Source organism: Mesitornis unicolor, unplaced genomic scaffold, assembly GCF_000695765.1.
Source record: "Mesitornis unicolor isolate BGI_N332 unplaced genomic scaffold, ASM69576v1 scaffold47257, whole genome shotgun sequence".
NCBI lineage: Eukaryota > Metazoa > Chordata > Aves > Mesitornithiformes > Mesitornithidae > Mesitornis > Mesitornis unicolor.
Genome location: NW_010199304.1, coordinates 1 through 13,052, shown reverse-complemented (window position 1 = coordinate 13,052; position 13,052 = coordinate 1). Strand labels below are relative to the sequence as shown.

At 37.5% G+C, this 13,052-nt stretch overlaps 1 protein-coding gene across 1 annotated transcript in view; it reads left to right on the top strand.

Annotated features, from left to right (window-relative positions):
- Positions 1 to 12,366, top strand: part of CEP83 (centrosomal protein 83kDa) — a 20,157-nt gene extending 7,791 nt beyond the window's left edge. The window contains exons 7-15 of the mRNA XM_010189408.1: positions 2,598 to 2,708; positions 4,480 to 4,624; positions 4,758 to 4,907; positions 5,563 to 5,617; positions 6,727 to 6,881; positions 9,588 to 9,717; positions 10,509 to 10,612; positions 11,300 to 11,480; positions 12,190 to 12,366. Of these exons, the coding sequence (XP_010187710.1) occupies positions 2,598 to 2,708; positions 4,480 to 4,624; positions 4,758 to 4,907; positions 5,563 to 5,617; positions 6,727 to 6,881; positions 9,588 to 9,717; positions 10,509 to 10,612; positions 11,300 to 11,480; positions 12,190 to 12,366 (1,208 nt within the window). The remainder of the gene's footprint in view (positions 1 to 2,597; positions 2,709 to 4,479; positions 4,625 to 4,757; positions 4,908 to 5,562; positions 5,618 to 6,726; positions 6,882 to 9,587; positions 9,718 to 10,508; positions 10,613 to 11,299; positions 11,481 to 12,189) is intronic.
- Positions 12,367 to 13,052: the final 686 nt, after the last annotated feature.

The following is a 13,052-nucleotide window of genomic DNA, read 5'->3' as shown; positions in this document are numbered from 1 at the left end:
ACCCCCGCAAATGCAGCTATGGCTTCTGGAGATTTTAAAAAGTATCCTCTGTTTGTCAGCTGCATTGGAATCACCTGCAGAAATTTAGGTTCTGTTAGAAGCAGGATAGTCAAGTTAGCATAGCCTGTACAGAAACATTTCTGTACAGCACTGCGTCGGATCATTTTAAGTAGATCATTGTCTTGCAAGATGTTTGAGTATCTTAGTTGTTGGGTTGGCACCAGATCTTAGAGGGTTGTTTTGTTTGTTGGGTTTTTTTTCAGATCTTAGGGAAATTTCTAGCAAAATACTTCAGAAAAAAAGACAGATCAGAAGGGTTCTAGTTAAGGGAAAACCTGAAAGTGCTCAAGAAACTTGATATCACACTTTAGTATTTCAGCATAATTAGATTAGTATGGATGCCAGATTCGGAGTTTTATCTGGTTGCAGTGACTCCTCAGCTACACAACTTTAAAACGACAGATCCTTTATGCAATTTCATATGTGATTATTTCATTAAAGAAGAAACATCGAAACACTAGTAAACTGGTTTACCTTCAAATGCTGCAGAACAGTTACATTGCTTCATGTAAATTAGAGTATCGCATCTGTCAGTTCCTGGTGGCAAATTTAATCCTTTGTGTTTTCTTACCTTTCTGGAGAAGATTTAGTTAGTTCTGTAATAACTGTAAAGCCAGTAACTTTTGTCTTGTATGTCCAGCTGAATGAAGAATTATTTTAAGCTTCCTGTTGTCTTAAAGCTGTCCTGCATTTCTGAATATACTTACCAAAATAACACTGACATGCACTGTGTATGAGTATGGCAGTTAATATTGTCATATGCCTCAGGGAAGATACAATACAGGAAGAAAACTTTAACTTCTACCATAGTTGTTTGTTAATAATCTCAGGTTTCATTCAAAACAGGCTTTACAGTGGACAGTTATGAGTGTGAAGTATTTCATTTTGGTCTTTAATCCAAAAAAGCTCTAATTTACCATAAGAATAAGACATACTTAAACCAGTATTTGAAACCTCTGCAGAATGTGTCATACATGTCCCACATTAATAACAAATAGGAGGGTGAAATTTCTGTTAAACATTTTATAATCAATTGTCTATCTGAATATATAGAAGATTGTTATAGTCTTTACTTTTTGTATAATCTGGCGTTCTCTGTTCACTTCCAAAAGTAGCAGAAAATTAAAATGTTCCATGGTGTTTTTTGAAGGGAGGGAAGTAGTATAGAAATTCATTTCTAACCTCCACTCCCTTCTTCACCCACTCAAACTTATTCCTGAGCACAGGTGCACACATTTGTCTTCCAGATTTTGTGCCTTAAAAAAGCCACCTTAAATCTTTGCAAGTTGCCCTGAAATGTTCTCAACTTGGTATTTAAGCAAGCAAATCCACTGTGTAGTTACTTAATAAGCTACTATGTCATTCTTAACCTTTTGCCACTTGTATATGCTAGCAGGTTGTAATTACATTTGTCATTGTGAAGGGATTTTCATTATAAGTGCTTTCCTCTAGATATTTAATTCTCATTGACCATGTAATTACTGCGTACAAATGCCTAAACTATAGAAAGTTTCCATGCAAGCAGTAATTGTCTTTGATTTGATGTTCTTAAAGCTCCTGCTTTTATGAGGCCGTTTGGCATGAATGTCACAGTTGTAGAAAAGTATTTGTTTCAAAATGGGCTTTAAAACTATGAAGATGTGGATTTTTGAGAAAGTAGTGTAGTACTCCAGGACGTCAGGGGGACTAAAAGTAGTTACCAAATTGAAATTTCTTGGGAGAGCAATTGATAATCTGGCTTTGCATATCACTGTTTTGTTTTACTTAGGGAGATGAATTTTAACTTTATTTTAGCTTGACTCGGAAGTGAAGTATGTTTAAACTGACATGATAGTGCTTGAGTTAGCGAGGCATCAGGGTCTCATGCAGTTTGGATCAGTGTGATAGCAAGATGTATCCAATGAGTAGTCTTCTCAGAAATACCCCAGTATTCGGGGGCTAGCTTGAATGTATAGAATGTATAGTACTTACTCAGAAATCAAGTTTTCGCAGGCAACCCTGTGCATCTGTGCATATATCACCAAGGCTTCTTGAAATAATAACTTTTCTACACTGTAGCTTGTAATAACTGGCTGGTTAAAGATGAAATACATGCCAATAGTCAGACAGCCTGGAATGTAGTGTTTGAGCACTTTATTTAATTTTTTTTTAATCAGAGAATATATAAAACTTGCATTTCTAGATGACTGACAACCCATCCAATTATCTGTAGTGTGTAACTTGAGGAATTAATAAAATCCTGTAACGGCACTGATTATGATTTGGGGAATCAGATCTAGTCAGTAGCTTTAGTGTTACAGTATCCTTATAATCGCCATTAAAAATTACTTACAAGAGTGGGTATTCTGAGTTGGCTTTCAGGAAAGCAGTGGATGAAAAAAATAGTTAAAATATGCTTAAAATAAGCACAGTCCATGATTGATTGGTGGATGTTCTTGTTAGCAAAGTATCACATGAAAAACTTATATTAAAGTTGTGGAAAAAAATGAATGTTTGTTTATTTTAGTTGATCTGATCTTTTTCTAATTCATAGGTAGAAGAACTTAAACATTCACATAAATTGGAAATAACAAATGTCAAACTGGAGGCAGCAAAAACAAAGAGTGAGGTAGAAAGAGAGAGAAACAAGATTCAAAGTGAAATGGATGGTAAAATGTGCAATTTTTTTTCTAATTATTTCTTTTGTAATTTCTAGTTAAGAATACTACAGTTACGTTTCTTCCAAACGTTCCCCAGCAGCCTTCACCTTCTACTTCTGGTCTAGGTCATAGATCTGAAAATGTGTTTTTATATCTGAAATAGTGGTATTGTTTCATTTGGTCTACTAGGTTAAGAAGAACAGCTGCTGCAGAAGAATTTTACATTTATGTAAATTACTGATTTTGTGACACAATTTGAGCATAATCGGTTTTAAATCATGTACTTCATAGGGTTATTTTCTTCTGTCATTGCCAAATTCTAGAGTCTCTCACACTCTGCTTTATTCCGATTCTCTGTCCATGGAATTGTTAACAGTTGGGTAAGGCTGCCATGTGAAATAAAACATAATTTCTGGCTTGTTCTTTGAAGAAAACAGGGGTGGTCCAAGCTACCTAATACAGCTGAAGCCTGTAGGCAACCTGAAATAACCTTGAGTGAAAAGGCCAAGGCTTTCTAGTACTGGTTATGTGCTGGTGATTTAAGTCACTGCACAGCTTTTAAGTCGACTGTCCTCACCAATTTGCCATACCCCCAAAACACTACCTTCATCTTCTTGGAGCAGTTGTTTCTGTTCACTTGCATTAATATGAAGTTCCCTGAGAGCAACTAAAAAATGCTGATTTCTGTATCAACAATGCACTTATACTGTATTGTGAACTAAAAATTTAGGACCCAATAAAATATGAAGCTCATACAGGCAAGATTTAAGCTAACCTGAACTTGCTGTGGAAATCTAGTTTTTATCTCTGAGTTAGCTAAATAACTGGGAGTCATTGTTCGTAGCATCTTGGCTTATTTACCAGTGAACCACAGAATCACAGAATATTAGGAGTTGGAAGGGACCTCGAAAGATCATCCAGTCCAACCCCCCTGCCAGAGCAGGATCACCTAGACCAGGTCACACAGGAACACGTCCAGGCGGGTTTTGAATGTCTCCAGAGAAGGAGACTCCACAACCTCTCTGGGCAGCCTGGTCCAGTGCTCTGTAACCCTTACAGTAACAAAGCTTTTCCTCATATTCAGATTGAACCTCCTATGCTCCAGCATGCTCCCATTGCCCCCTGTCCTATCATTTGACATCACAGAGAAGAGCCTGGCTCCTTCTTCCTGACACTCGCCCTTTACAAATTTATAAACATTAATGAGGTGAACATAGGTGTCTTGGTCACAAGTTTTTAATTTACATCTCCTGTTTCTGTGTATGAAGTCATAATTTTAGAATTGTCTCATTTGGTAATGCGAGTGGATTAAAATGGGAGATTTGTTGTATCCAGGTTGTTATGGTTCCACTAGTAACCAGTTACTGCTTACCATAAACTTCTCCATAAAAAGAAAATAAGAAATTTTCTAGTTTGACCTTTGTGTAGCTATTGTGGAACACTTTTTTAAAATCCAGATATAACTGCATAACAGAAATGGCTTAAGAGTTTGACTCTATAATAATATCAACTATTAAATTACTTTTGTATGTTAAAATAATAAACCCTTGTAGATAGAGATTCCAGTGTAATGGTTACTCTTCAAAAGTTTTTAAAATGTTGCTGTTGGACTAAGAAAGGCCATGTCTTTTCTGCTTTTCTTGGGTGGTTTTTTCTTCATTCTATCATGTGAATTGTGATTTTTAGCTCCCTTTTATCAATTTATAAAGTTAATTTAATACTGTATTTCATCAGGTTGATGTAAATAATGATATTTTAACTTTTTAAATGTATAATGCAGGATTGCTGTCAGACAAGGAAATTCTTACGTCAACTGTTGAACGTCTTAAGGCGCTTGTAGTAGAAAAGGATCGGGAACTAATTCGTAAAGTGCAAGGTGCCAAAGAGGAATTTTTTGGAAAAATTGCAGCCTTACAGGATGAAAAGTATGTTTGTTGATTTACTGCTCAACTTCTAAAAAGGAGTGTTTTGAGTAACTTCTAAATATGTCATTCTTGGCGCCTAAACCCTTCTGGCATTTTGTCATGATTCTTATGTACCTGTTGAATAATGTTTCAGTTTGGAACTCGAGAACAAATTAGCTGATCTAGAGAAGATGAAACTGGAACAAGATGCTCGAGGACAATCTGAAAAGGATCAGTATGAAGAGAAACTGCGTGTTGCACAGGTGGCAGAAGAATCTAGCAAAAAAGAACTTCAGCATTTGCGGTAGCGTGGCTTTTCTAACTTGACCACAAATTTTCCATTTTCCCCCCCCCACCCTTGTTTCTTTACAGTAATCAGTATAAAAGTTTACTGTTCATCTATACACAAATGTTCCTTATGGTGAATTATACAAAATTATTTTTTTGCATTGTGTGAAAAGAGGGCAGAATTGAAATTGTGCTGTTTAAAAAAAAAAATAGTAATCCAAACCTTTAAAAATCACATTATTTTAATGACCATTTTAAAGATATAATTTTGCAGTACTCGTGTTTGTTGAGTCCATGTTGGCTGCTGGCATAGCCCCAGTGACAGAGTAAACCATTTCTCTTTCCACAATGGCACCATATCAGCAACCGGCAAACTGGGACCCTGATCTCTTTGAGTCTAGTCTAGTTCTTAGTGAAGTTGGTTTACTCTGGTATTTGTATGAAGGTCAGTATGATAAAATGAGCAAAAGTCATACTCCACAAGCAAACCAATGTATTTTTTACTTCTATATGAATTCTGATAATACAAATACATTCTTAATCATTATTCCATTAAATATTTATCAGCCTTTCAAATGATGCAGTATATTCTATTGGCAGACTGATTTGTCCTAAGTTCTAATATCTATATCTTAATTAAATAAAAATAAAGCTGTCTTATACAATTTTAGATTAAAAATTCAACAGCAGGCTGCTCAGACAGAGGCGTTGGAAGATCTGAAACAGGTAAGGTTGCACTGTAATGTTTTATAGAGAAATACAATCTTTCTTGCAGTTACCATGCCCAGTGTTTGAAGACTAGATTGACTTTTTAAGGCTTTTTTTTTTGTTCCTGAGGGTCAAAACACATACAGTAGATATTTAAAGGCAAAAATGTTCAGAAATCACCCATGCTTTCCTGGACCTTTAGAAATGATTTTTGCTTCATGTGTTTTGTGGGTAGCAAGGGTTTCAAAGCTGAATGTTTATAGACTGGTATATTGAATACAGTTATGCACTATTTAACTGGAGATTCCGTTTCCATGGAGACTTATAAATTGTTTCTAGGTAATGCTTTGCATTTACACTGCTTCTCTCATTTGAGGTTCTTCAAGTGCTTAACAGATGTTTCATAAATGAATAAACTACTGCAAAGAGGTATATTTCTATTGCAAAGTGAATTGATGGCAGTGTTGAAAATAAAACCTAATTCTTTTAACTCTTGCTCGGCCATGATGTAATTTAGTAGGTAAGACCATAGCCATGCATCATAGCGGTCTGCAAGCTGTGTGCGCTTGAAGGAAATGTATTTTTTCCTCCAGAAATCAGGTTATCCAAGTGTCCATGTGGGAGAGGAAAAGGAAAGGGAAATCATCCTTTCTATGTGCTGGCTGCAGAGGTTGGGCTTTTCAGACTCAGTGCATACTTGTTGTTATGCACTGGTTGGTACAGCCACTGCGGGCTGTAACACGTTGTGGGTTATGAGAGAGAAGAGTCTGGGTAGCCCCACAGCTCTGCCTCTAAATGTTGTGTTGTACTCTAGTTTTGTTCAGCCCTGGGGCTTAATGTTGGATTTCTTAAGTTCTGGGGGATACATCAATGACGGAAGACTCTTGTTTCCCTTTCTCTTTCTCATTTTAACTACAATAGAAAAATTTCTTTGTCTAGTAGTGATTTACCATAAAGCTTCTGGAGAAGCTGTTGAGTAAGGAGAAAAGGAACAAATAGCTTATGCAAAGCTAATAGACCCAGCTGGTGCCTGCATCTTGCTCCATCTCAGTATCTCAAAATTAATTGTTAGTTATTTGCATACCTTCTCTAATGGAATAAATTTCTTTTTTTTTTTTTTTTAATAGCAAATTCATGACATGCAACTCCAGCTTGCCTCACTTTCTCAATCAGAAAATGGGTTGCTGGAGTGTAATCAGAAGCTGAAGGAAATAATAGAGAGATTGAAACAAGAATGTCAACATGCAAGGACTCAAGCAGAAAAAGCTCAGCTGGAAACAAAGTAATTTTTTCTTCCTTGTGGCTTTACTCTTCATATTGCTTGTGTTTCCTTCACTTGAGTTACTTAACTATTGGTTGTAGATTCTAAACAAAGTCAGAAATTAAAAATTAATAGGAATATTGGACAGTAGTAAAAAAGGGCTATACCTTCTGTTAAGCAGCGTGTATAAAAGCTTTGCTTGTGGTACCTTTAAAAATAGGAGGTTATTTCCATTCAAGTCTTACAATTAATTCTTGACTAGTGAAATACACTATTTGTATAAAATGAAATCCTATTTATACTGAAGTGAATGTCAAACTTATATTAGTTTAGGTGGATCTAGAGTTTCACACATGGTTCTTTCAAGTGCGTTTAATCATTAAGGGTGAAAAAAGCATTTAAGTATTGTATTATGCTTTGATAACATTTCAGGGACCCAGTCTGTATATGTGTGTATATACTTTTTTCCCCCTCCCTTCCCACTAGATCCTGTTAGCTGATATGAGGCAAATAAAAGCTCGTTGGATATCTTCTAGTTGCTCTCATCAAAATTAAAAATAATCACTTTCCTTTTTTGCACAAGTTTGACCACGTACAATCAAAATATGCTAATAAATATCGAAAGAAACCAAATCTTGTTCAGACTCCATATAGGAATGAACACTTTCCTGAAATTTAGAGATTTGTCTGTCAGTCATTCTGAAGTGGCTATGTAGTGTATCGTAGCAGAATAACCACATACATGTCTAACTTGTACTGGATTATTATGCGGTGTGTTTTTAAAAAAAAGTCAGCGTCCCAAATTAAATAGAAATCTTTCGAAAGATGTAAGACTTTTTTGTTTTAACTTCTCTTTTGCTGTGAATTGGTACTGAAACTGCTTTATTGTCATTAGATTGACCATTGCTTTTCATTTTGACATTTGTAGAAATTATTGCATTAGGACTGCAGAGTACGATCAGTTGTCATTAGCGTGTCAAATACTTTGGATGTTTGCTTTAGGAAAGTGTATTCATATTTTGAGTGAGACTGTCAATATAATTTCCATCTTTATGGGCCATAGACCACTCAGGAGTAGATTTTCCTTGGAAGGCAGTGGAAAGAACTTGGCAGTCCTCAGAGGTCATTGTATAAGTATGTAGATAACGGAAGTTGCACCAAGGCTGATACTACAGAAATGAAGCTGTTCTGTCCTACCATTACCCTGGGAGCCTTGAGGCGTGTTTCCATTCTTTTTCTGATGCTGTGGGTGATAGGACTTCCTTCTGCACATCAGTAATTCTTACAGGCTTGAACTCCAAGAGTTAAGTTGCACCAAAGAAACTTGGCTTAAAGAGGAAGTGAAATAAGGACCGAAATATAAGAAAACCTAAGAGAAGAAGTTTCAGATAAGTAAAATAATGCCAGTTGAGCCATAAGTAGGCAAAACAGCTGCCTGCTGGGCTGTGTCAGTCTTAGGCTTGGAAATGAAAATGTGAAATGAGAAGAAGGGTGGAAGGCAAATTATGAGACTGATACAGCTCAGAGGTGAGCTTAAACAGGCTCTTGTTAAGCATTTCAGGAACAGCATTAGTGACACTAAAAAAAAAGTCTCGTGGTATTTTTAACCATTGTCCCAGCTGAAATTCTTTTACTGTTAAGCAACGCTTTTTAAGAAAGCTCTTTGGTTCCTGAGTAGTAGTAGTTGCTGAGTAGTATCCACACTGGGGGTAACACTTCTGCTAAAAGAACTGTGATGGGTACTGAGTGAGCCAGGATCCTGGTTCTGATGTGAGAGTGGGTGACTCCTAATACTTCTGTGGGGAAAAGAAAGGCTGTTTGCTGAGAAATTTATGGAGACTCATTCAGAGTTCCTGTAGGGAAACTGCATTAGCCCAGGACTGGAGTGGTATTGGTGTGCTGATACCAAGACTTGGACTGCCTTTCTTAAAAATTGATGCACAAAATCTCACAATTTGGGGTTGTTTTTTTTTTCATATAGTAATGTAGTTAAACATGCAGTTAGTTCTTGTCTGCTTTGACCCACAATGCAGATAGCCCAAACAACCAAGGCAGCAGAGAGTAACTGGCTCCTTTCCTGTTCCCTAGAGAACACAACCTAATTTTAGTATGTTTTAACGATGCAAAGGCCTAAACAGATAATAGATGTTGGTGGTGGTGTGCGTTCAGCTGGAATGTTGTCTAGGAACCATATTGGTGGAAGCTTCCTGTTGTGTTGGTGTTTGTTCTGGTCGGGAGCATGTACTAGTGAAGTGCCTGTACTTCTCTGTTATGAAGGCATAGTAGATGATGAAGAGCAGCAACCTGTTCTCTTACATCTTACCTCCCAAACAGAGACGGTGATTGCCAGCTCTTCTGACAACTGATGTATGGCATAGGTGGCTACTGTTGTGGTCCAGTGGGTTTATTTGATCTGAATTTAGAATTTTTTTCCTGTGGATGCTTTGGAAATGTGCCAAAGCAACAAGTCAAACAATTAACTAGCTTCTTGGATTCAGTTTTCAAAATTTGACTTATAGTTGTACAAAACCAAGGACTATATTGATGCACAGCTTTCAATGTTGTTAGTCACAATCAGATTGTTAGCTCAATCAAATTAAATCAGATACTTCATGTATATAAAAGCAGGAGTTGAGAAAAGATGCATCTGTTGTAAGAGCCTTAAGGCATTAATCCAAAGCGCTGCTTTGTATAACCTCTTAATCATTTTACCTGTTTTTTTCAAAGGGCTTTCGAGTACAAGAGAACAGAATGGCTGGAGGAGAAGCATGTGCTTACTCAGCGCATCACAGAGAAAGAAGAGAAATACAACCAAATAAAGGAAAAGCTACGTCGAGCTGCTGTTGCTCAGAAAAAGGCATGTTACCTCTTCCTTTGTGAATGATCCAGCTTATGGAAAGTGCAGATCTCCTTTGACCAGCTAGAATTGTTTTAATATTAAGAGTTTATTTGCAATCTGCTGTATATAACAAAATATATCTGGTTCTTCAAGTTTAGCACAGAAACAGGTTGAAGTGATATGCAAAAGAATATTAGAGCCAACAACATCTGAGGTTTTGTGGGGCTTTTTTGACTGTGTCTGTATACAGTTATTTAAGAAGTGGACTCTTTGATTAGTAAGGATGATGTTTTGGATACTAGACAAATGATGTTCTACTTTTCCTTCATGGAATATTATATCTTCTCCTAAGCTTGCTTTTTATGAAATAACTTGAAATGAAAAGCTGATTGATTGTTTATAAAAGCTCAAGATTAATTGGCAGGTTTATACATTGGACATATACAGGTTATAAAACCTACTGCTAGCTTTTAAGGTTGTTAAAGTTGAGGTCAACATGAACAAAAAAAAGAAAGCATACTCTTTTTTGGGTCATGTTTATGCTTATTTAAAGAACGAACTTTGTAATCCGCAAATACAGTTAGTCACTGACCAAGGAGTGACTGACAGCTGTGCATCTTTCAGTCACAGCTGCAGATCATTTCCCATCTCTTGTTTCCCATGATGGGGATTCAGAGCCTTTAAACAACACAGCACTTCGTCTTAAGAAGGAAAATCCTAAAAACTGTCACAGCTTTGAATACATATGCAGTGTAGATTTAATTTTTACAGGATTTTATCTAGCTCTGTTTGAAATGTCTGTTTGACAGAGAAAGACTCTCTCTGACAACAAACAAAGGAGGTTGCAACAGAAACTAGAACTTTTGGAAGCCAAGACAGAAGAGCTAGCAATAGAAAATCAGGTGCTAAAGAGGTAATAAACTTTACTTTTTCTTAGTTTAAAAACCGATATATGCTCAAGATCTGATTTACAAATAGGAAGTAATTTTGAACATACATGATGCTTAGTTTAGTAACTGGAGTTCAGTATAACAGCATTTTCAGCACTAGAATTCTTTGAATGGAGCCCATGTAGGATGGACAGCTTATGAGAAAACTGCAGAGCAGTCTCTTCAGGGAGAAATTAGGGGGAAATATCCGATAGATGCAGTTGCAGGAATCCCTTCAAAGGAAGGAAGCCTGTAAAAAAGGTGTTGAAAGTACAGTATGTGAAACTAAGTGGAAGTCAGGGAAGAAGAAAGCTTCAGAATTGTGGGAGAAACAGACTTAACATCCTGCTGGAAGACAAACTCCTGTTTTTTCCTTTTCATTGAGCACCCATGAAGGGCTTGATTCACATAATTTAATGTGGCTCCTGTAGCTGTGAATGCTATTTAAAGCTTAATTTATTCCATTTAAATTCTAATCTGTAATACACCAAATGTCTTACTGGGTGGACGGACTTTTAGGCAGAAAAGTATATAGATCTTCCACCGTCCAGTTTTTCTGGTATACAGATTTCCTTTGTAGGCATAATAAACAGTAGGGTACTCATGCAGAGGTCTGTTGCTGTCTTGGGATAATAAATATTCTGAGCAACAAGAAATCTTTTATTTCCTAGGCAGAACGTTTCCTATAAAGAATACATGTGCCTCCAGAAGAGACTGAAGGACTTGCAGCGTAGGCACAATGAATTCCGGAGTTTAATTCTGAATCCTACCATGCCGTCACTCAACCCAGACAGTGTAAGGTCATCATCTGCCTTGCCTCTGTGGCCTGAAGTGTCCTTCCCTCTTCTACAGGTGGTGATGTATTACAAATTGTGAAAATAATACAGCAAAAGACGGTGCTGGAACTGTCCTTCATTAACAGACCTTAGTCTTAAGGAAGGAGTATTTGGTCTTCGAACAGAGGAAGGAAACCTTGAGGAATGCTTCTACTGATGTTCCCTTCCTCGAAATAGGAAGGAGTTCTTGAAAGACAAACAATACGTTAGAGAATGTAACACATGGGCAGTTTTAACCCCATTCTCTGTACTTTGTCCTCTTCTTGGGAGGCTTTAAATGGCTTCTTCTGAGCAAGAAATATGATAGTGTTGCTCTCACACCACGGTTTCATTATTAAGAAGCAGTATTGCTGCTTGTGATTTCCTCTGTGGTTAAAAGACTTTTTATTTTTAACTTATTCTGGTGAGCTTCTGAGGGTCAGTGTCTTCCTGGCTGAGGTTGACCAGGCTGACTTTACAGACTCTTGGTAAGGGAGACCTCAGGTCTGTGTGCCTCTTCATCTGGGAAGATGGATGCCCGCATTTTTGTTTCTTCCTGATGCTGTTCATCGTGAATGTCAGAACAATACCCACAAAACACCGAGTAAAACTTAATGAATATTTTGGACTTCACAATTTTTATTTTAAAATCGTTAATTAAATGAAATGAAATTATTGCTCATTTTGGTCCCCTGTAGATGTGCAAAATGTAATAGAGCTAGTTTTGTTTTTGTTTTTATTTCAAGGAGGAACAGCATCAAAGACAGCTTTCCCTGCTTTACAAGCGACTGGAAGAACTAGAAGCCACACAGAAAAAACAGCTGCAAGATCTTGGACCACCCAGAAAGAATGTGGGCGCATACACGGACTTGCCTAGAAACAAGATTGCTGGAGAAGCCAATGCACAAAGCGAGAGCTCCTAAATAAAATCATCAAGCTCTACCTACTGTTAGTTTTCCATAGCTTCTCCTTTGTATGGTCTCTGGCTGCAGGGAGTGCCTGAGTCTCACTTCCCAGTTGCCCTTACACAATAGATATGGGCTCTGGAATTTGAGGGCCAGGCAAATGAGGCTGTAGAAGAGAGCCCATCCAAGGGGTTGCCTATGGTCAGTCAATCTGCCCCATGTATTATATCTGCCCGAATTAAGAAAAAAAGGAGGGTAAATGTCATAGGCAATTCCCGTCTGAGGGGAACAGAGGGCCCGATAGCTGACCAGACCTATCCCACAGGGAGGTCTGCTGACTCCCTGGGGCCTGGGTTAGAGATGTTACTCTGGTCTGGTATAGCTCTCTCATTATTATCTGCTCAATCCCTTCAGTGGCAGGGAAGATACTGAAATGAACTGGAAAACACACCTGATTAACACGAGGCTCAGAGGAATCAGTGGAATTTTGGGCTTTCTGATCCTTGAGAGGTTTACACAGCATTGAGCCTCCTGACAACAGATGGAATTCAGCTTTCTCAGAGGGGTAGAAGGATCCTTACACATGAGTTGGTCAGGCTCATCGAGAAGAACCTTAAAGTAGGTTTGAAAGGGAAGGGGATAATATCAGGCTTACTAGAGATGAGCCAAGGGGTGTTGCGAAAACGGGGAGAATAAATCCGATC